Source organism: Caretta caretta, chromosome 1 (genome assembly GCF_965140235.1).
Source record: "Caretta caretta isolate rCarCar2 chromosome 1, rCarCar1.hap1, whole genome shotgun sequence".
NCBI lineage: Eukaryota > Metazoa > Chordata > Testudines > Cheloniidae > Caretta > Caretta caretta.
This window is the reverse complement of record NC_134206.1, coordinates 31,953,856-31,978,048: the sequence shown is the minus strand read 5'-3', so window position 1 is coordinate 31,978,048 and position 24,193 is coordinate 31,953,856. Positions and strand designations below refer to the sequence as shown.

The 24,193-nt window shown below is 40.0% G+C and overlaps 1 protein-coding gene across 5 annotated transcripts in view; it reads right to left on the bottom strand.

Annotated features, from left to right (window-relative positions):
- The window catches only part of CNTN5 (contactin 5), a 982,104-nt gene that overhangs the window by 156,554 nt on the left and 801,357 nt on the right, over window positions 1-24,193 (bottom strand). For 4 of the 5 annotated variants that reach the window (XM_075126897.1, XM_048843549.2, XM_048843530.2 and 1 more), the window contains 3 exons: window positions 15,421-15,557; window positions 13,079-13,208; window positions 11,360-11,510 (listed from right to left, as the gene is read on the bottom strand). In XM_075126897.1, the coding sequence (XP_074982998.1) occupies window positions 11,360-11,510; window positions 13,079-13,208; window positions 15,421-15,557 (418 nt within the window). The remainder of the gene's footprint in view (window positions 1-11,359; window positions 11,511-13,078; window positions 13,209-15,420; window positions 15,558-24,193) is intronic. The other variant, XM_048843558.2, reaches the window with a different exon arrangement.

Sequence of the window (24,193 nt, the reverse complement as noted above, 5' to 3'; positions counted from 1 at the left end):
TACGATTCAAGCCTGACCTGCAAAGCCTCTTGGCTGAGGCATCTCCCTGTGCTGGGCCCGCTGCCCAGGGTCCCCCTCGCTCTCCCCAGCTGCTCACCACACCCAGCTCCGGACTGCTCCAGCCCCAGCTCCACCACTCTGTCTCTGCATTGCTGCTGCTCTGCCTCCAGCTCCCTGGGCTGCTTCTTTGGCCCCTCTGGTTCTGGTTGCTGCAGCTCTGCTCCCAGGACAGGTCTACTCTGCAGGCTGCTTCTGTGACTCTGCTCCCAGGGCAAGTCTGCTCTCTCTGGGCGGCTCTGCTTCCTGGGCAGCTTTGCTTGGCCCCTCTGGCTCTGGTTGCTGCAGATCTGCTCCCAGGCAAGTCTGCTCTCTCTGGGCTGTGCCTCTGGCTTTGGGGCTGCAGCTCTGCTCCCAGGACAGGGTCTGCTCTCTCTGGGCTGCTTTTCTGGCCCCTCTGGATCTGGCACAGCTCTGCTCCCCAGCTCAGCTTGGGCCCCTACTTTCTCCTTAGCTCGGCCATACTCTGTCTGACCCAGGCAATTCCAGCTCAAATGGAGGACAGGACCTCCCTGGCTTCCTGACTCCCTGATTAGCCTGCCCACCCTGTCATTCAGGCTGACCTGGAGCATTGGCCTCTCCCCATTGTTCCTGGGAGCTGTCAGTCTCAGGGTCCTGATTCCCCATCAATCCTTCCCCCTTTTTAGTACTGGGAACTAGCAACTAAAACACCCCCACTGAATGTTAGTAAGGGGGCAATGGTCCCCTTACATAATGACTCTACTCTGGCACTGTTTATGAATGAAGAACTTTACAGTGGTCTGGCATTGTTTCTGAAGAAGTAGCAAGTGTCAGAGGATATGAAGAGCTAACTGAATAAAGCTAGTCCCATCAATACTGTCTAGAAGTAAGTCCAAGAGGAGGAGAGAGATATGAGGAATAAAGGAACTTAACTGCCAGCCACATAAAGATGGAGATCAGTTAATTGTTCTTGCCTCCTTTTCTTTATCTCTTTAAAACATTATTTTATGTCTGTCTGGCAATATATATTCTGGAACTAACTGTTGCAATCGTGGAATTGGCTCGAATGAAGGGGTGGCTTCAATGCAGGGATATTATACTACATACACTGTAGCCAGATTGCACATTTTTACTGTTTTCATTCTCCCTGCTGAAGTAAGAGAATTCAGGTTTCAGAGTAGCAGTTAGTCTGTACTTGCAAAAACAAAAGGAGTACTTGTGGCACCTTAGAGACTAACAAATTTATTTGAGCATAAGCTTTCGTGAGCTACAGCTCACTTCACTTCACTTCACACTGAATGCATTTGATGAAGTGAGCTTGTAGCTCACGAAAGCTTATGCTCAAATAGATTTGTTAGTCTCTAAGGTGCCACAAGTACTCCTTTTCTTTTTATGAGAATTCAGATTTTCACATCAGAATAAGAGTTCTTTAAGAGTACAGACAAAAACATCACATGATCTACATTTTTAACCGGTTTAATTTGACCAATTAACACAACAGTGTTGCTGTTGAACAAAGATCCTTTTTTGCTAGGAGATGATCTTGCTATTTGTTTTTATCATATAGTCAAGGTTATCATTGTGTCCCTTCTCTAATTTATAACTGGATCTCTAATTCCCATTATGAGCAATCCACAGCTAAATTAGACCATGATTTATGCAAAAAACTAAAAGAAGTGATTGCATAACTCTCCAAGGTAGATAAGAATTTCTGTCATGAAATGCCTCTTTCTAAATGTCCTCAGAATCTTCTCTCTTCACTACTTCATGATCATTAAAGTGCCATTTGGGGATGGGGGAGGGGGGGGAATCAGTTGATAGCATGTACTTAGATGCTTAAATTTCCAAGAATTTAAGATGTAGTTTCTATTAAGGACAAATTAAGCTGAAAGTCATAGTCTAGGGGGCCTTAAGCAAAGAAAAGCCTTTAAGCAACTAATGACTTGCTCAAGTTCTGCCTATGTGGTGCACATACAGGATCTTGGGTAACCATTTATTGTAACTGAAGTAAATGAACCACAGTTAGAATAAATATTTATCAACTGTTAGCTCAACTGGTAATTAACTTGAGATGAGAATGCTGAAAGTGGAGGTGTACATAGCACAACAGAGCAAGTACCTTGAGATAATTTGCGGCTTAGAATTATTGAGCTTCTCAGCTTTATCTTCTCTAGGGAGCTGTAGGATTGCTTTTGTTTGTTATCCAATAATTAAGAAAAAAAGTGGAGGCAGGAAACAAAACAGGAATCATCTACCCAGTGGGAAAGTTAGGCCATGCACTGACCAGAAGAAGGCTTAAGAGGTTGCTGTAGGACATTCCTTGAAGTCATCAACTCAACATAGGGATAAATTGAATAATTTTTTTTAGAAAGAATAAAGAAATGAATATATTGCCTGCATGCACATCCATAAACATATATTTTGGGGCACACTTTATTTATTTCAGAATCAAAGCACATTTTCCTGAAGATAGGGTGCATATGCTCTGAATAACCTTGCAGCTGTGAAGCCAACTAGCCTGACAAAAGATCTGGAATTACTAGCCTTGTTGACTATATGAGGACTAAAAAGGCCTGCTGCTAGTAGAAAACCTGAACAAAAGATGAACTCGACATGACCAGGTTCAGATGTATTTCTGGTGGGAGCAAATTCTAAAGGCAAAGGTCCACAACAAAAAATCCTTGCCCCCAGTCCTTGTGAGGTACACCCCGGGACAAAGAGTTATGGGCCATGTGGGAAGGAAGGCCTCTAAGAATCTGGCATGTTGTTCATTTAAGTCTTTGTAGATAATAACCAGCCCCTTGAATAACAGCACAGAAGACAGATGGCAGCCAGTGGACAGTACAGAGTACACCTGCAATGTGCCCTTTCCAGTCTTGCTTTCTCAAAAGGCAGGTAGCTTCATGTTGTCCTAGCTGAAGCTTCTGAGTGGCCTTCTTTTGTGGAGATAATTGAAGACCTGGGACACAATTTTCAAACAGGCCTGAGTTACTTAGGAGCCTAAGTCTCATTTTCAAAAGCAACTTAGGCAGTTAGGAACATCTAGTACCATTCAGTGACATTTGAGACTTAAGTTCTTTAGGCCCAGGTTCTTAAAGGTATTTAGGCATTGCTCCACTCAGTGTAGCAAGGATTAAGTGAGTTAGGAGCCTCAGTCTCATTTTAAAAAGTCACTTAGGAGCCTACGTGTCATGGAAAGCCCTTAGGCACTTTTGAAAATTTTACCAACATGCAAGGATTTTTTTTTAAAAAAAGAGAGAGCTTAAATCCATATCCAAAGAATGATTTTCAGAAATGCTCAGCAACCACCCATTAGAAGCAACATGCTCTCACAAGACACCTATGATATCATCTGATCATGCTTCCACTGAAGTTGATGGCAAACAACTCCCATTCATATCAGAGGGCAGGATTGGGTCCATAACCTGTATTAAAATCAGTGGAAGCAGGATTGGATCCCCAGACTATCCACAACAAAACTCGCTGCTAACTTTACTTATTTACAGCCTATTTTCTTCCCGTATATTTGGTACATGCTTTTTCAAGGAACCATAAGTGATGTACGTGGAAAATGTGAATGGGTTGTAACAAGCAGTTGTGAGCTAGAGGGAATTTAGCAAACACCAGACAAAAGTCAAAATGTTACGTTGAAGCTAATGACTTAATGGCTTTTAACTCCAAAAAAGTTTGGTGAAATTTCCACAGACTTTGCAGAAACATATTCCTTTGCCTTTGCAGTAAATATGGCAATTTTCAGCCTAAACCAGTATTCCATCCTAAAGTTATAGGAGACTAAAATAGCTTTGTAATGGAAGTTGGTGGGAACTTTAACTACAGAGAGACTACTGTTTTACTACAATATAAAACTACGTTAATATATGTAACCCCCCTTTCTTCCCTGGGTTACTCGGGAGCAGGCAACACTCACCTGTGTGCCTGGGCGCCTGATGTTGTTGACATTAAAGGAGATCTGAGTATCCCAGTGGCGACGCTGGATAAGTGGGAATCCTCTATTCACCCCTCTGCTGCAGTCCCTTTACTCCTAAAGGAAGTTAAAATTGGCAGTGCCTCCACCTGGCTCGCCCCTGTACACACTCAATGGCATGCCTTGGGAACCTCCAGGAATAAACCCCTTCAAATAGTAATAATAATAATAATAACCGATGGCATGGGTCTAACTCAAATACCAATTATAAAATAATATATATCCAATATACTTAAATTAGAGCTAACACTCCTTTACTCAACCATTTAAGAAACAGGGTATAACAGACTAAGATTAAATGTCAATACTCATTTAGATCCACAGGGGCAGTTGAATAAAATCAATTAACAAATATAATATACAGTAATAAATGAAACTTATGTATCTGGCATTTACACTGCCACCGTTTACCCCACCCCAGAGTGTACACTGCTCTGGATTTCAGTCCTAGGCACTTGCTTGCGTGGGCATGCTGAAAGATCTGCAGCTTGAGCCAGTGCTCTGTTGGTTCTGTGCATCAGTCCAGCCAAGGCAACAAGCGGCGCAACCTGCTGATGACTGGAGCTGGCTCCACCGAAGGTCAGCAGCTCTGGGTCCTGGTTCGGTGGGAAGATCACTCTCCTGCCTCTCCTCAGACTCGGTCTCTCTGCTCTGCCCCTTCCCTTGCAAGTACTTTCCCAAACCAGAGTGGGGGTTACTCCCAGTTCTTTCACAGCAGGCCCAGCTCAGTCAGCTCTAGGCACAGCAATAGTCTCTGCCCCAGCTCCAATGAAGCCACCAACAGCCTCTGAGGCTCCCAGCTTGATCAGAACCCCTGCAGGATCTCAGCAGTAGCTTCTGGCTTCCTAGCAGCAGCTGCTGATATGGACAGAGTTCCACAGCAGCAATCTCACTCCTTTCCCCAAAATGGAGTTCACCGCCTGCTCTTCCTGCAGGGGGAAGTCTCTCCCTCTTTCCCCAAGGCATCAATGGAGTTGTAGTCTCTAAGGCTCGATTGCAGCACACAGGCTTTTCCCCAGATCCCTCCCAATAAAGTTCAGAGGCCCCTCTGATAAAGGGAGCCTACGTATATTTTCAAATGTGACATAAAATGACCAAAATATGTCTGTTTGTTTTGGGGTAAAACTTCACCTACTGACTCATATCCTTCTTGCCGAGGTTTAGCCCCCTGCCCCCCCTCCCCCTTTTTTAGACTTGAGCTATAAATCCTTTTAAAATAGAAACTCAAAATTGAAACATTCATAGGTCCTTAAATATAGCAGTGAAGAGCAATGCTGTAATAAGAACCTGTCAAACTTGGAAATGAATTACACTGAGAGACCAAAGGAGTATAAAAGCCTGTCCATTTCTGACTGTTTCAGTTATCCTATTTTTAGATTTAAGTGCTCTGTGTTCTTCAACTAATTGAACAACAAAGAAAGACTGACTAAAATCGGGGTGTACAAGATCTCTGGTTCAATGGTTTTAATATCAATCTGAGTTTATGGCAAAAATAGTTGAAAGTATGATAAAATAATCTCATCCTCATATTTCACTACAACATTGTAGCAATCCTGCCGTTATGTAGTAATAACCAATTTCACCATACAAGATATATTACACACATACATACACATACCCACACTAACTACAGTATCTGAATTCTTCTCAAATATTAATCAGTTTATTTTCATAACATCCCAATGAAATGAGGGTGCAGTATTATCCCTACTTTACAAATGGGAAATTGAGGTACACAAAGATTAAGGTAAAAATTATCCACCGGTTTGGGTGCCTACACTGAAAAGCTTAGGACCTGTATAGTGGTATAAGTCTTTATATTTTCAGAGTACAGCTCCCATTGAGTTCAGGTCTAGCTGTGAGCACTCAGAAAATGAGGAACACATGAGTAACCAGCTCTTCACAGTTTGGGTTAAATGACTTTTCTAGAATCACATAAGAGACAGAGGTGGAATCCATTTCTCTAGTGCAACATTCAACTGCCTTAAAGATAACTGAACTCTTTTGGCTGATTTAAATGTATATATTTAGCCTGAGGAAGACACCCAATATGGACACTTTCAACTCAAACAGTTAAAGTTTGGTAAAGTTATTATAAGCAATTGGAAACAGGTTCTTAGAATGGAAAGTGTTGGACAACTTTAATGATAGGCAATACAACCAGTCTTGCCTATAATAAACTTGGAAACTTGTATTCCAGCAGCAACTTTGTCACTCTCCACTAACTGGTGGAAAGATTTTGAACTGGTAACTGGTAAGAGCAGTTTACAGATCTCAATAACTAAACAGGTTTAGGCAAGAATGGAATGGAAGACCTCCAGTGAATATTTAAATGATGCAGGAAGTACAGATGTTGATTCAATATGAAATCCTTTTCATTGTGTGTCAAATGCTCCTCTGTGGTACTGGGAGTACAGCTGAAGGTGCCATCATTCAGATGAAATGTAAAACAAAGATCCTAGTCATTTGCAGTTATTAATGGTGTCATGGCACTCAGTGTAGGGATAGGTGTTAACTTTTGTGTTCTGGCCAAATTCCATCTAAGGTAATTCAGTTCTAACTATCCAAAATTCCCCCCACAGCTTTAACTGAATAAGGTATTCTTCACTTCCTGTCTAGAACTGTTTTGTATGGCGCTGGCAGGAAGGTAAACAATTGTTGTGTTCCATGTGAAAAGTGGCTGCATTTCAGTGGTGGGTGAAGTGATTGCTAGATATCTATCTACCTCAAAGGAATGTTTAATTAGAAGTATGTGCAGATCCTTAGATATTTACACTGAGCAGAAATCAGCATTGGATCTGGGGCAAGTGAATATAGCCAGTAAAACAGTGACCTCAGATACCAGGTGTTAGAGGAAACATGCAAGGGTTGTGGTGCTGACAGTGATTTATGTGACTCTTGGGTTTCTTTCACAAGTCCACTGGACCTTCATTCTAAGGGCAATGGTTTGATGGTGACAAATAGAAATGGAGTGATTCCTCAAAACTATCAGAAAAATAAAATAGCCCAAGAGCAAATCTAGCTATACAAAGGACATTGGTGAAGTCTCCATTATAGCTTAGGTTTCAGAGTAACAGCCGTGTTAGTCTATATTTGCAAAAAGAAAAGGAGTACTTGTGGCACCTTAGAGACTAACCAATTTATTTGAGCATAAGCTTTCGTGAGCTACAGCTCACTTCAAGTGAGCTCACGAAAGCTTATGCTCAAATAAATTGGTTAGTCTCTAAGGTGCCACAAGTACTCCTTTTCTTTTTGCATTATAGCTTAGACTCAAAAGAAAAGGAAACTCAGACAAAAATAAAACAAAACAAATTTCACCTGTAAAAACACTGTCTTCCTCAAGTTAGCTGTTTGTTGGACAAAAATTCCCCGCCCCCCTACACTTAGTCTTCTGTAAATAAAGGGAGCTGAAGGGAAGTAATAATAGAGTCTTAATAGCATTTTTTGCACTGCTAGAGTGCTTTTGGATGATTTTATTTTAACTATAATTAATGGCCACCTAATGAAAATAATGAGCTAGAGTGAAAATCCAGTGTGAATTTAAAATGAAAAGAATACTTTGGATGCAAAAGAGAGAGAGAACAAAAACGGATGAACAAAGTCTTATGAAGCTTTTAACACCTACGACTCCCCAAACATATCAGTTTAAACATCAGCTACAGTCACTGCCGCAAGAATAAATCTAGAGGAGAAAGGTAGGTGACCTTAAAAAAGTGATGAAAGAGAGATTATAGTACACAGAGAAATGGCTTACTAAAATTTCTGAAGTAGTAAATCATTATAAAATTTCATTGGTTTACAAAAGCCTGCACAAAAGGTATTTTAAAGCATTTATAAATAACATTTGCACAGAGTCTGATCTCTGACTTCAATGGAGTTACTTGAGAATTATATCAGTGTAACTGACAGCAAATTCCAGTCAATTATATTGTATTTTTCAAGGGTTATTGTGCGCTTGAAAAGTTTGATCAAAACATCTGTTTTTCTGCTTCTTTAGCTTTACAAACTAGAACTAAGCTAGTTTTCACTAGAAATGGGCTCCAAACTGGATCATCAAATCTGAACAGTCATTCCACTCCCCTGAATTTCTGCAGGGTCTAGACCAGAATCTGATGCTAGGGTTTGAGTGTGGGTTTGATTACAAATGAGAAGGGCCTTGTTTTCTACATCTGGCTGAGGTCTGAAATCCCATGAGGATAGCTGATCTTGCATGATTTCTGGACTTGGTGGCCAAAACCTTGCAAGAAGAGGTCATGAGAGACCAAAACTTCTGTTTCAGAACTTAAATCAACTCCCAGCCTTGATTTGTCTCAAATGCAAACACAAAACTTCTATTTTAAGCCTCCTCTGGATCAAAACACTACCTCCTTGGTCCAGAGTCCATTCCTTTTTCTAGAATGTTTTACAAAGTTATGATGAACTTAAAAAGCCAAATGCAGATTAACAGCTGGAGCACAAAGAACTATGGACAGTATATAGTGTCAATCCTATCATTTTCTACCATACAAAGCGAAGGAGTCAAATAGAATGTGATGAGTAAGGGCTTTTAACACTATTTTAAACCATTCTCAGACAATTAATGGAAACATTTATGGTGGATACTCCTGTTAGTGCTTACATGAAACCGATTACCATAGCATTTAAGCATCTCCCAAATATTTAAAACTAGAAACAACAATAGCATTAACTTTTGTGTTCTGGCCAAATTCCATCCTAGGTAATTACATTCTAACTATCCAAAATACTTTCATTAATTAATTTTTATTTTGAATGGGTTAAGACTTTATTAAGGAAAACCCAAATCAGCTCAAGGTCTCTACCCTGATATTCAAAGCTCTTCTAGGTGAAATCAAAGGAATTATTCATCTTAGTATCTACCCACCAGGGGAAGTAAGGGATTCACAAGCTGGGTCTCAGGTAGTCATTTTATATAAAGAAGTTAACTGAAAGAATACTTGACCATATTCACCAAAACAAGAGTATTTTTCCTTCCTCTCTCTCTCTTTTTTAAAATGTGTAGTAGGTAACTTGTATAAGTCCCCAAAAAGAGTCCTCCAAAGCATGGGAAAAACAGGCTCCTTCCCCACAAAATTAACATCTTCCCCAACACATCAGTCCTTCATTTGATGGCCTTACTCGTCTCCTCTTCCAATAGACTCTATTAGTATTGTTATAGGAATTCTGTACAGAAGGTCAGAAATGAGATCCTCTGTAACTGATTTTGCCCCTAGGTATAAACAGTAGAGATAGGTGCACTCTGACTAACATAAGAACTATTCTGTACGTTTGAGTGAAAGCTGAATAGAACACAAACCAAACCTTTCTAAGACTTGAAAAGTTCAATCAGCTCTTTTTATCTTGAATGCCTCTTCATGTCCCCTGCTACTCATGGTCAAAACTAAGAAGACTAAATAAGATGAAAAAGGCTATTTTCACCATGATATTTCTAATCCAGAGAGAACCAGCATGCATCAGAAATCTAACATGAAATCCTGTTCTCATGAGATTTTTAGACCAGAGTTAGGCTATGTATGAAAAAGCATCAGATAAGTGTTCATACTAACCCTCAGAACCTTCTTCAGTTCACCCATCACTAATAGACAGATACCAAGTATGCCAACAGGTACACATTTTATTTTCCTGAAACTATCCTTACTTATACGTTGTTGTTTTTGTTTTTATTATTTTTAGTACACTTCATCTAGCTTATTGTTAACATACTTCTTGATTTCTTGTAACTGAATCCACTATATTTATGATAGCATTGGCCCAATTCTGCATGCTGTTGCACCAGTGTAAATCAGAAATAACTCTACTAAAACAACAGAGGGCAGAATTTGGCCCTATTTGTTTAATATCAAATATACTATCAAAGTCATGACTATATTGCAGGGACACAGGGATCAGATCCGCCAGTGTGTGTAGGAATGTCAAATAATTTACTATATACCTCTGGATACATCCTACAGAACTAAAGTCTACATCTTGGTTTTCTGTTATTATTAAAAAAATAATGAAACTCAGTTTAATCAAAGGCATTCTGTTAGCTCTGGACTGTATCCTGTCACCAGCAGACATCATCTGGCAGAACACAAAGAAGTGTTAGATCAAAATGCCTGAACAAATGCAGAAGCTTAATAAAAGTAAATAGTCAGCTTTTACAAATCCAGGCAAAACAAAAGTCTCTTTCGTTTTGATCACTACAGAAGTTCAACAAAGAATGGCAGACAGATCTCATTATTAGTAGTGCTTGATATGGTTAATATCAGCCTTATAACTTACCTTTATCTACACACCCGCATTATCAAAATATACCATTCCAAAACCACATCTATAAACTAATGGGTAAAATAGTTGATGTCATACATTGCCTTATCTTTCCAAAAGGAGTCAAAATCATATGAAATATTGTCCTTTTTCTTTTTCAGAACAAAAACAACGTGAAACTAAATTGCCATTTGCAAAGATCACAAACAAGATAACATTTGCCTTCCACCATTTACCAAAACAAATGCACTGTACGGCTTTGATCAGTATCATATAAATGCAAAAAGACCTCACTTTTATACTTCACAGTAATGCCAGACAAGTCAGTTTAAGTGGTCCATTCATATAACATTACAAGAAAGAAGATACGATTATTGTGTATTATTAAAGTCCATGTCAAGGCTGGCAAAACTGCTCTAATGTATAGTAGTGTTATCTTGAGTAACGCAAGTGCAGTTGGCACCTGACCTGCAGCTGCTTTAACTGTGTTTAAAGTACAGAGCTGGACAGAATTTATTTAATCAAACAGAGCCTGTTAAACGGATGTGCCATTAAGTACCAAAATGATTTATTATAGACTTTAATCTTGTTGTTTAACTGTATTGTTGTTCTGTGCAACGTTTTTCAAAGCACTCTTGGACAGGACCCCATTGACAACAAGCTGTCAAGCTTAGCTTGGGTCTCTTGTAAAACTATCTTTAACAAATGTGGTGTTCTCATGTCATCACCGCAATCACAGCCTATAAACGTTTTGTCTACTGAACCACAAGATATGTAGCACCTTCATATCATAAATGCAGCATTGCTGAAATGAAGAACAAGGAATAAACAAAAAAGGAAACCATTTTTTGCCTTTTCTGCATCATTGTTTAAACCAGCAGAGCTTTGATCCCAAAGTTAATAACAATGTCCATCCACTACAGGGAAGATAATTTCACTACTGTCAAACTAATCAGCTTGTCTAGTAACTACTATACATGCACTCTTCGTACATACATAGCATATGTGTGCCTCTTGTCACTTGCTGTACTTTCCATATGAAACCACATTAACTGCATTAATACATAGTTTACTGAAGAGACTTCTGACCTCTTATTCCCTCTTACTGCTTTGTCTCCTTTCTTCCAAGTGATGGTTGGTTTTGGAGAGGCTTGTGGTTTGCACTCAATGACAACTTCTTGGCCCCTGGTAATAATTAAAGTTTTCTTCATCTGATTTAGTGCAAAAGTGGGAGCTGAGGCTGTTAAAAAGAAATATGTTAGTTCTATAGAGAACAATCAGCACCTTCCATTTCAACGAATTCTAACAGATGGTTCATCATCCATTTTCACTTTTTTGTTAGGAATCTATTATAATACAGATCATATGGCATGTATACAAAAAATGTCATTAAACCAGCATCCAATTCCAATGGCAAGACTAGAATTTAATCAACCTATCAGTTAATAAGAAGTCGTTCATATCAACATATTAAAATTAGATTATTTGTGAAATCTAGCAGCTGTAGAGAAAGTCTGGAGAAATCAACAATAAAATTAAGTACCTTTATTACAGTAATTAGCTCAAAATATTAGTATATTTTAAATTCCACAAATCCACCCAAAGCTGTTAGTTGTTACAAAGAGTTTGTTGATGGGTTTTTTAGTTGTTTTGCCTTTTTTCTTCCTGAAAACCAGCTGTGGAAAATTGAGAATATGTTTCTAGTTTTCTGGAAGGATTTTATTGTTTGAAAATAATTTATTTTCAAGATGTTTACAATTTTGGCGGCAATTTTTTTTCCAAATTCAGAGATATTTTAAAAACTAATAGCCCAATTGAGTGACCTTTTCATATGTTGAGTAGTACCTTACTCCTTGAACAGTCCCATTGATTTAAATGGGTCTATCTGAAGCATAAGGCACTAAACAATGCAAGTAAGGGTATTGCAGTGTGACTCTAACTTATGGTAATTTTACAATGTGAAGGTTCAGCATCCCTTTGTAATTCCATGGGTCTGTGTACCTGTTAAGCTAGCCTTGCAAAAAATTCACTCAGCAGCAAAAGTGACAGCTCATCCCTCATCCCTCCCCCGGGCCCTCCCCCCACACTAATTTCTCAGCAATGTCTGAATTTCAAAACCTAATTTTGGATAATTTTAATGATAACATTATTAAAAATGGACAATTTAATTTGTTCTGTTTGCTTCATAACAAAAACCAGGAATGCAACTACTAAGTTAATGCATTATTATGGCAGCACAAAATGTCATGATGTGAAAAGTTTAAGGTTACTACAGCAGGATTATATTGGCCATGTTGCATTCACTGTGTAACAACAAACACAGAGATATGTTAGAGTGCATGTTAAACAATGAAACTACACACCGAGAGTACCATAGCAAGGGAACTTTGCAATGAACAGGGTTCATTACATTTTCACAGGTTAGAGGGGGTGAAAATGTATGTGTGTGTCAGGGGATTTGGTTGTGCATCTGAACACACAGTTAGAATTTCCCCACTGCACATTGTCCCACACACAGAATTTGGTGTTAGGTTAGAAGAAATCACTAAGCATAACTGAAGGAGGAGTTTCAAAAAGATACCATTCTGGCAGCAAAAGTACTTGTCAACCCCTAGGCAACAAAGGACACACTCACACATGAATAAAAGAAAGAGGAAAAGAGGAACCCAGCCAAATTAATTATACAGCTTTTATCCAATTCTGCTAAGGTTGGAGATGTAGGATCTCTTTATCATGACAGACCATGGAGCCATGTAATTATCAAAAAGAAAGATGAGAGCAATCCTATTCTGTTCAGACATTACTCACCTAAAATCTTCAGCTCAGCACTGGCATAAATGGTTCCATATTTATTTTCTGCTAAGCATTGGTACATTCCAGCATCTGAGAGATTCACACTGTGGATCATCAGTACACCATTAACCATCTCAACCCTGCTCTGTAATGGAATGAAAAAAATAATTCTACAAAAGCAAACAAATGAAGTGGATTTGCTGGGTTCTTAGTTTTAGGCAAGGGAGCAATAAAGTAAAATAAAATAATAAAATAAATCAATGTGGTTAAAATATAATTTAGCAATTTACTAGAGTGAATTTTTTGGATTGCTTCCTTTTGTTCTCTAGAGAATGAGAAACAAAAAATAGTTTGGGGTCTGAAAAGACCAAAAAATGAATTTCCCTCTTGGTTATTTTATTTGACTGTAAATGCAACATCCCTGAGCACTGTTTTTTTCCCCATGATCCACTACATCAACTTGCTTTTTAAAAATGGTTCAGCAAAGAGTACTCTGCCAACCTTCAGCAATGAGTTACCTTCCTCGCTAAGGAACCAGGGTTCAGATGTAGTTTAGGTCACAAGGGAAATGTGTTTGGTGGTCTCAAAGGAGTCCATAGTGAATGTTTGTTTACATACCAAACCCACCATATAATCGAACACATTACTAGCCCAAACCTGCAATACTTCGCTATGCACATGAGTAGTCTCATTCACAGGAATGGCACTGTTTTCATACAAGACTACTCATGTGAGTAAGGGTAGCAGGATCAAGTTGCCTTTGTATTAATTGCAGCATCTCATCTGAAAAGGCCTATTAATAGAAAATAATTGCTGAAGGTCAGAAGCAAGGTGCACTGACAGCTGTGTAGGGAAATTTGCACTGCATGTGGCTATATGATGAATAATTTGAGCTGGTGCAATACATTCTTCAGTTTCATTACTAAAGACTATTAGGAGTGAGTTAAAATATATTAATAAAATTGCATTTGAAAATGTATATGGGATTACTCAATACCCTTCTCTTTTTTGAGGTCTGAGTTTCAAGTTGAACTGGAATTTGCAAAGTCTGTATTGGCTGTTTGGAAAATCTCAAGACCACAAAAGCACAGAGATTAAAAGTGCTTCAAAGTCTGGACTGATTTTCCACCCACCTCCAGAAAGGCAGATATGGAAAAGCTAAGGCATATAAACTTGTTTTCAGTGCCTCAGGACGTCAAAAATAAACTTCCTTATATGTTTGCTCTCTTATTGTTTTCATAATTGGTCGATTTTCACAGATAGATGAAGTGTTCACTGAAAAGAAAGGCATAGCACATCTTTTATATTTATAAATCCATTCTATGAATTCATTAACATATGGAGACATTTTCTTCCAGAATTGAACAATTTTGTTTTAACCTAGAAATGCATGAAGAGTCTACAAACGATTTTTTTTTACTCCTCTTAGCATTTGGAGGCGATAAAGAATAGAAATATGCTGCATAAAAATAAAACAACGTGAGATGAGGTGATGACTCAGTTGAAAGAAAGAAAAAAATCCAGACCATGCCAATGTTGGTCATTTGCATAGAGAAACACTCTAACATAGATCTTATTTTAAAACTTGTCAGATCAGTGCAGTAAGGACCTGGAATTCCCTGATGGAACAGGCCAATGATATTGGCATGAGAGGTGGAGGCTTTGCTTTTCACAAAAGAGTTATTAAACCATCAGATTTTTACAGATGCAAAAATCAAACATGGCTATTGAGAAAAAGCCACACTTTGTATTAGTGCATTAATGATGAGGAACGTGAGAGCTATAATAAGAATATACCATGTCATATTTAACATACATGTAGCTGGTGATGTTTAAGGGAGTCTGTGTTTATGGACTCTACACTGGTGTAACTTACACATCAAGGAGCAGGTCCACTTTTTTGCTCAGCCATACAAGGGCCATTTACAATATGACCCTATACACAAACACTCAGAAAGATATAATAAACAACTCAACCATAAACATCAGAATGAAAAGCAGAAACAAACAAAAGGTGCCCAATCTTGCTCAGAAGGATATCACTAGTTTACTGATAGTAAGGGCAAGAACATTTCAGAGTCATGGTTTCTGAATAAAAAAAGCCCTGCCTGCTATCCTGTTTGGATTACAGGTAGAGAGTGAAAATTTCCAGCTCCCCTGCTTTCACATACTTGGACATAATTCAACAGACAGACCCACAGGAAAACTGGCGCTACATTATCCAAGGCTTTAAATATGAATAGAAAAAGAAAAATCTCCTTTCTGAAGCATTTCCTCTTCAGCACTATTTTCCCAGCTCACTTTCGCTGAATTAAAGCGGAAACTACAATCTACTGGTGGCTTATTGAGCACTATACCTGTACCCAAAGAGGGACTCCATTCTTCAGCCAATGATAGGTGGGTCGTGGCTTTCCAGAGGCTTTGCATTCCCATCGGAGCTGCTCTCCACTGTCTAATTGAGTATTGTTAAGCTTCTCCACCCAATGTGGGTAGGCTGTAAAAGAGAGATAGCATAATAAATGCAAACACAAAAGGCTGACATGACTTCAGTTGATGTTCTAAAGACCTAATCAATTAAAAATACAGATTGTAAACCAATGTGCAGTCCATCTTAGTATCAGTGACTATATTAAATCACATGCAGATTAAACTCATTTAAAAAAGACACACTGAGGGTCAAAGAAGAAAAGTGACAGAACCAAATAAATTTTGAGTAAAGGATTCTACAGGACTATGAGCTGAGTATCACTCTATCTGGTACTAGAGAGACTTTATGTTTTAATAACATATAACAGACTAATATAGTACGACATAGTTAATGCAGTAATTATTAATATTACACGCATTTATTTTTGATGACCATCATCATAGTATCTGGGAATATTGCAGGTCTTAAGTTCAGACTTTTAAGATCTCAGTAGCGAGTCTGAACACCATGTCTGACTCCCTGACTCAGTAGGGAGTCCCTGCTGCTTGTTGCTCTGTCAGTCCACCAGGAAACTAGGATTTAATCAACTGTGGAGGCCTGTTGGTGAGGTGTTTCATCCAGTTCTTTCCAGAAGTGGTCTTCCTTGTGCTCAATATGCAGGGAGTGAATGTCAGAGGTGTGGGCTGGCTACTCAGTGTCCACACTTGGGACAATCTAGCGCACCCCATGAACATAAATCACATGGTGAGTCAGAGATAGGAAGGCAGACCCTTAAGGTAGCATTGGACTAGACCACTGAGGGGCATATATATATTAACTAGCCTACTGATTTTCACCCAGCAGTCAGCTGGCAACAAGTGGAATGAATGAAGCATGGGACTCTAATCCTGTAAATCAGATACCCAAAGATAGAACCCTTCCCTGTAAAGAGCCTCAGTGGGACTGCATGAGCGTGTAAGTGTCTGCCTATGCAGGTCAGGGTCCAGGTTTAATGTTAAACCAAGGCAAAGTTCAGTGGCAAGGAAAAAATCCAGATCAAATTAATCTATGAAACTAAAACATTTAAGAATAAAACACTTAAATCCTTTCTGCAAGGAACTGCAGAGACTAAGGAGGCAATGTCATTGACTTCAAGGAATACAGAATAATATTTGTGGGTGGGCTGGATAATAATCCAGAGTTAGCACAGCAAAGGATCTATTCTGGACAGCGGGGAATCAATAAACCACTTAAATAAGCAGAACCTATGGTGGACTGAATTTAAAAATAAATCTAACAATCTGTCTAGTGTCTGACAGGTCACCAATCAAGAAGCTGAGAAAATGTGAGCTGGCATGATAGGTAACTAGGTGAGTGTTGAAAGCCTAACTACTGCATTGTGCATTCGCTGCATGGAATGTAAATCAAGTCTACTGCAGTGTTGTAGTTGTGTTGGTGCCAGGATATGAGGGAGACAAGTCAGGTGAGACAATATCTTTTGTTGGACCAACTTCTGCTGGAGAAAAGGAACAAGCTTTTGAGCATCACAAAGCTCTTCTGCAGGTCTGGAGAAGGTAACCAGAGTGTCCAAGCTAAATACAAGATGGGACAGACTGTTAAGCATAAAGGGTTCACCCATACAGTAGGACATGTTAAAATGAAGTGGACAGTTAAGGGTTAGCAGGCAGTACAGTGTGTGGCAAATTGTTGTAAGGAGCCATAAAACCAATGTCTCTGTTACATGCTTGGTTTTTAGTGTCCAGCAGAGTTATGAATTTAAGTTCCCAGGCTCATCTTTTGAAGATGTGCAGGTTTCCTTTGAGGATGAGGACTGATAGCTCAGATATAGAGTGATCATTGTGTGAAAAGTGTGATAAGGTATTTTGTGTTTTATCATTTCTCTGTGTGAGTTCATTTGAGAGCATAATGATTGTCTGGTTTAGCCACATAATTGTTGTTGGGGCATTTGATGTGCTACACGAGGTACACCACACATTGTGATAGACGTGTAGGACCCAGGGATCATGAAAGGTGTTTTGAGGAGGTGTTGATCATCGTAGTTGTGGAGATACTTTTGCAGGTTTTGCATCTGTTGTTCTGTCAGGGTCTAGTGCCGCTTTGAGTCAGTGTGTCCTGGTTTGTGGGGAGGATATATCTGATAATGAGCTTGGCGAGGCTGTGGGGTTGTCAGAAGGCCAGCAAAGGGGTGTTCAGAAAAGATTTCTTTCAGGATGTGGCCCCCATTAAGTACGGGATCTAACTGTTTGTTGCCATTCAAAACAAAAACAAAAAAGTCGAACCAAGTACAACAACTCCACAATGAACAGAACACCACTTCTGGGAGAAACCACTACACCAGAACCCACCGCATGGATACTACATGATACTCCAACACTATCAACCTGTCAAGACTATCCCTAACTAGACCTGAAGTATATGTACTCTCCAAGGGACTGAATTTCTGCCCCACCTCAGAACCTTAGTACCCTACTAACATGTGGAAAATTAGAATTTTTCTGTTGACTGCACCTCAAGGAATTCTTTCACAACAAAGAGGAAATTACCCATAACTACGACATCCCCACTATGATGAGGTTTACCTGGCTTTTTGAGGCCCCCTGATGTAGGCCCTGCAGTTCTACTTCATTCTGCCCCAGGAAGGAGCAGCAGAGGTGGGTCCTCCAGGCCTGCCTAGATGGTCATTGTGGAAGCTGCCAATCAGAGACCAGTAGGCTCAGATAAAAGAAGCTGCAGGGCCTGAGCAGGTCAGTTCCTGGCTGGGACCAGAGGAGAAAGGAAGGCTGCTCTGCTCAGGCAAAAGGAACTCGATGGGCTGATTTACTGGCCCTGGGAACATGAGGACCTGGCAACTGTAACAATAAGGTAATAGGTGAAAGGAAAGGGGTTATGTGGGAAAAAGCATAGGGAATAGGAGCAGCAAACTGGAGGCAGGGGTATATAGCTGCTGTGTATAGAGTCCCTGAATTGGGACCCAGAATAGTGGGTGGGCCTGGGTCCCCCTAACAGCCGATGCTGGAGTGGTGTAAGCCCCAGAAAGGGGACATGGCTAGTTTAATAACCCAAGAAAAGGAGCTAGATTTAAAGGGCTCAGAGACAACGCTGAAGACCCTGGTGAGGGCTGACTGACAGTTCCATCTGGTCCTTTTACTAAATGCCCAAGAAAAAGGCTAGACTTGAACAGCCTAGAGATGGGGCTGAAGACCCTGGTGAGAGCAGACTGTTTGTAGGACTTTAGCTACACTGAAAAGGATTAATCCATTTCTGACTGTGTGACTTGGCTGGAGGACTGAGCCACTGAAGGCTGCCTAATGAGGCTGGCAACACACAGGGGGCACCAGGAGCAGAAAAAGATTGCAGCACCACACCCAACCAACAGGAGGCACTCACAAGAGGTGAGTGTAGCCTGTCATACCCATCAACAGTCATAAGAAAAAAAGAATCATCTCACTGGATGCTGCCCAGTGGGAAAAACCACACACTGTATCATTACACTGATTACCTCAGGAAAAAAAATCGACTGTGAATTCCTCAACAAACATTACATCCACAATAATCTCTCCACCACCATAGGGATAACTATGCAGTCCCTGAAATCCAGCCACCAAATAGTGATCAAACCAGCAGACAAAGGGGCACCATTGTAGTCCTTAATCTTGATGACTATGTCAATGAGGCAGACAACTCTCCATCACCATTTACTATAAAGAACTCAAACTCAAATGTCTGCACACCAAAGTTCACACAAGCATTTAAAAATACCACCAAATCCTTCCACAAAGATCGCTAAGGAAAACTACATTCTCACCCCCCTTGAATTCATCCCAGAAACCTTCTGTATGCTTCCCAAGATACACTCAGCAAACAAAGGGTCAGTTTCCTCCAAGACACATTGATTTCCTCCAGAAACTCTGTAACATTAACAACCTCCTTCAGAATAACATCCTTGCCACTCTTGATGTCACCTTCCTTTTCACCAGTGTCCCTCACCATGATAGCATTGCTGCCTGCTTCAAATGCCTACAAAATAATGAACAATGCTCAGAAATCCACCCCAAATGCATTGCCAAACTCATCCATTTCATCTTCACCCACAACAACCTTACTTTAAATAACAAACACTTTGTCCAAATGATGAGAACAGACATGGGTATGAGGACGGCTTCCCAATATGCCAATCTCTTCATGGGCCTCCTCAAAGAAGAATTTCTGGAAAAATACACAACAAAACCCATGATATACCTGGGATACACTGATGATATTTCCATCCTCTGGTAAGATGACCTAAATTCCCTCTACCACAACTTCAACAGCCACCCCCCGTCTATTAACCTCTCTCTAGCACATCAACTTAATGGACTCCATGATCAGCTTCAAAAATGGAACCCTACGAACAACTATATACAAGAAACCCATGGACCATGACACTTACCTCCACAGATCTAGCAACCAACCCGGACACACCAAGAAAACTTATCTACAGCCAGACACACAAGTATCACAGAATTTGCTCAGAAGAGAAAGTCTGGGACACACACCTAAACACATTTAAAACCATCTTCACCAAGCAAGGACACTCCACCAGAGAAGTAGATCACATCATGGAATGGGCCACCCAAATACCCCAGGAGAACTTGCTTCAATTAAAAAAACAACAACAAAAATCCCACTGACCGGACAACCATAGTTATCACCTACCACCCTGTTGCCGGCACCCAGTGCCGAAAGGCAAAACAACAGCTGGGGATCGTTACCCGGTGTGCATCACTCAATAATCACAATGGGGTGGAGAAGCAGAAAAGTTTATTTGCAGCTGCAAATAAGGTACAGGAAGAATAGAATCTCAAATCCTGCACCCCAGAGCAGGTCATTACACACACTTTTATATTTTTTAATGCTACTGCACTACACATCAGCCAATTAAAACTTTGCACAAATACTCTGCCTTCCTTATATGGGTTACAACAATGTTTCTTTTCTGCAACCTCTAACAAGCATTCCTAGCAACTTAAACAACCAGCACATTTTGTCTGGCCTTGTAGTTGTTTCCTATTATTTTTAACTTGGCGTCAGCAAACCTTACACTATAAGGCATTATCTGCAGCTGCAACATTGTTTTAAGAGCAAAAGAGCTTACTCAAACCAGCCAGGCCTGAATTCTATTAAGGGGGGTTGAGAAGAGGCCCTTAGGCCTTCAGCAGGGAGACTTCCTCGACCCTTATGGCCTTCCATCTCCTCAACTTTCTGTAGTATCTGGCTGACGAATCTTGCCCATATGCTCAGGGTTTAGCTGATCGCCATATTTGGGGTCAGGAAGGAATTTTCCTCCAGGGCAGATTGGAAGAGGCCCTGGAGGTTTTTCGCCTTCCTCTGTAGCATGGGTCACTTGCTGGAGGATTCTCTGCTCCTTGAAGTCTTTAAACTACGATTTGAGGACTTCAATAGCACAGACATAGGTGTGAGGTTTTCTGCAGGAGTGGTGGGTGAAATTCTGTGGCCTGCGTTGTGCAGGAGGTCAGACTAGATGATCATAATGGTCCCTTCTGACCTAAATATCTATGAAACTTAACTAGTGGCCATACCCTGGGGTCTCCAACAACCCCACACTAGAAACCATGCAAGGTACAATCAGAAAATTACAACCCATATTTGATGAGGATCACATCCTGAAACAAATCTTTTCTGAACCCCTCTTCTGATTTTCAAACAACCCCAAAATCTCTTCAAGCATCAGAAGTAAACTCCCCACAGACCAGGATACAGCAACTGAAAGTGGCCACAGACCCTGCCAGAACAAGAGATGCAAAACCTGCAGACATATATCCACTGCGACAATGATCAATACTTCAACACTGCCCCTTTCAAGATCCATGAGTCCTACACATGCCTATCACAACACATGGTACACCTCATCCAGTGCACTAAATGCCCCAATAACAATGTGTGTGAAACCAGACAATCACTATGCTCTTGAATGAACTCACACAGAAAAATGAGAAATGACAAAAACACACCATATCACCTGTGGAGGAACATTTTCACAGAGCAATCACTCTATATCTGAGCTATCCGCCCTCATCCTCAAAGGAAACCAGCACAACGCCTTCAAACAATGAGTCAGAGAGCCTAAATTTATAATTTTGCTGAACACTAAAAACCATGGAATTAAAGAGAGCCTTGTTTTATGGCTCATTACAACATTGTCACACATGTTACTGGCTGCTAACCTTTAATTGCCCACTTCATTTAAAGTGGTCTCCTACAGCACAGAATCATAGACATTTAGGATTGAGAAGGGACCTTGATATGTCATCTTGTCCAGTCTCCTACACTGAGGCAGGGCTAAGTATTATGTAGACCATGTCCTTAAAAACCTCTAACAGAGATTCCACAACTTCCCAAGGAAATCTGTTTCAGTGCTTAACTACCCTTACAGTCAGGAAGCTTTTCCTAATGTTTAACCTAAATCTCCCATGCTGCCATTTAAGTCCATTACTACTTCTCCTGTCCTCAGTGGTTAAGAAGAACCTTTTATCACACTCCTCTTTATAACAACTTTATACATCCTTGAAGACTTATGTCCCCCTTCAGTTTTCTCTTCTTCAGACTAAACAAACCCATTTTTTCAATCTTTGCTCATAGGTCATGTTTTCTAGACCTTCAATAATTTTTGTTGCATTCATGCATTCATCTGGACTTTCTCCAGTTTGTCCACATCTTTCCTGAAATGTGGCACCAGGAACTGGCCACAATACTCCAGTTGAGGCCTTATCAGTGCTGAATAATGTAGAATAATTCCTTCTTGTGTCTTGCTTAGAACATTCCTGCTAATACGTCCCAGAATTATGTTCTTTTTTTTTTTGCAAGAATATTACTTTATTGACTCATTGATATCCACTGTAAACCCCGGATCCTCTTCTGCAGTCATTTTATATTTGTGCGATTGATTTATTCCTTCCTAAGTGAAGTACTTTGCATTTGACCTTCCTGAATTTCATATTATTTATTTCAGACCATTTCTCCCTTCTTCCATTTCACAAATCCTTTCCCACTCTTTCACGGTGTGTGGGTCTATATAGAAGCAAAATAATGAAAGAAGGATGATAAAAAGAGGTAGGGAAGAATGAAGGGCAGGAGAAAGAGGGGAGAAAATGAGAGGGAGAAGAGAAAAGAAAAGAAGGGAAGAGGAGAAAAGCTATAATGCATTCCTCCTGTGCTTCTACATCAACTCACTCAACCTAAGAAAGCAAGTAGTAATGACTAATTTAATTATCCTTTTGCAATGCATATTGAAAATTCCACAGATCCTAAGTAAGTCAGAATTTGTGAAGTTCCCTAACTAGTTTGCGAAGGGGAATGATCTATTTTCCCTGTACAAATACACATTTTTTTACTCTCTACTGTTAATCAATTTGAGCCTCAATAGAAGTCACTGCAAATTACAGGATGACCAGATGATCTGAAAAATCACAGCTCTCAAAATGCAGTGCAGGCAAGTACATTTGGTCTGCTGAGGATATCTTTGGTTTTATCAAAATGTATTTTTAAATGGTCTTGTCACTCTCAGGACTGAATTTCAGCCAAGCACTGAGATAATTTCCAAAATATCAGCTGCATCACACAATCGTACTACAGCTGGATGTTGGCATTAGGTAAAACAGGAATTAAATGAATTTGTGATTGCATCAGACTAGCCAAGCAGACCTGGTGTTCTGGGCACTCCCAAAATATCCCTTGGTGAACCAGATCAAATGCAACTGCAAACTGAGTAAGATTAAAACTGACAGCAAGCTAGTATCTATCTAAGGACATATGTAAATCAGTGTGACCCTCAGTATGACAGTGTTAGTGCTGCGACCTGGTCTGAAGCTGTAAAAGAAACTCTCTTGTAAGAAATGATGGCTTACATATGAGCCCGTGACCCTAAGACAACCATCTCCTATTCCAGAAACATGAGTGCCTGAGACATGACAATGTGTTCTACTATAATCATTCAATTTAAGTGTATTTTAAAATAAGAAGTATAGTACCAAACTCTGTTCAAAGTGATGCTAGCAAATCCCACCATAACCATGTTGTCTGCAGTACAGTTGGATCTGTGTTGGTCCCAGGAGAGTTCTCCATAGCTCGAAAGCTTGTTCCTTCCATCAGCAGAAGTTGGTCCAATAAAAGATATTACCACACCTACCTTGTCTCTACCATAACAATAGCAGCAGCAAAGCGAACTGTGATTGCCATATAGTAAAACTTGGCTGAACTGTACTCTGCTCAACCAGAAACCCACAAACCAGCCCTGAAAATGGATTTCTGATTTTGTAGAATCCATGAGGCTCTGCTGCTGTCTCTAGAACGGGACAGTGGGAGTGATATCGTGTGTTCCATGGCCAGTGGGGGCACACTTCACTTCCTGCAACCTTAACTGATTTGTGGGTATGTTTAAGTACTTATGGGTAGGTGCTTATAATTTGTCTTTAATCATGAGTGCTACTTTCCACCCCAGGTACTTACTTGCTAGAGTGCAGACCTTAGCCTGGGTCTCCTTTCCCTTAGTGAGGGTAAGTGAATTTCTGCTCTGCATTTGGTCTCTTAAATCACATTTTCTCACATATTTGATAGGCTGTAAAATACAATAATCTGCAGCAGGTCTCCCCTTCTTAAAATTAGAGAGCTTGTTCTACTGTAACTCAACAGGCTGCAAATTAACA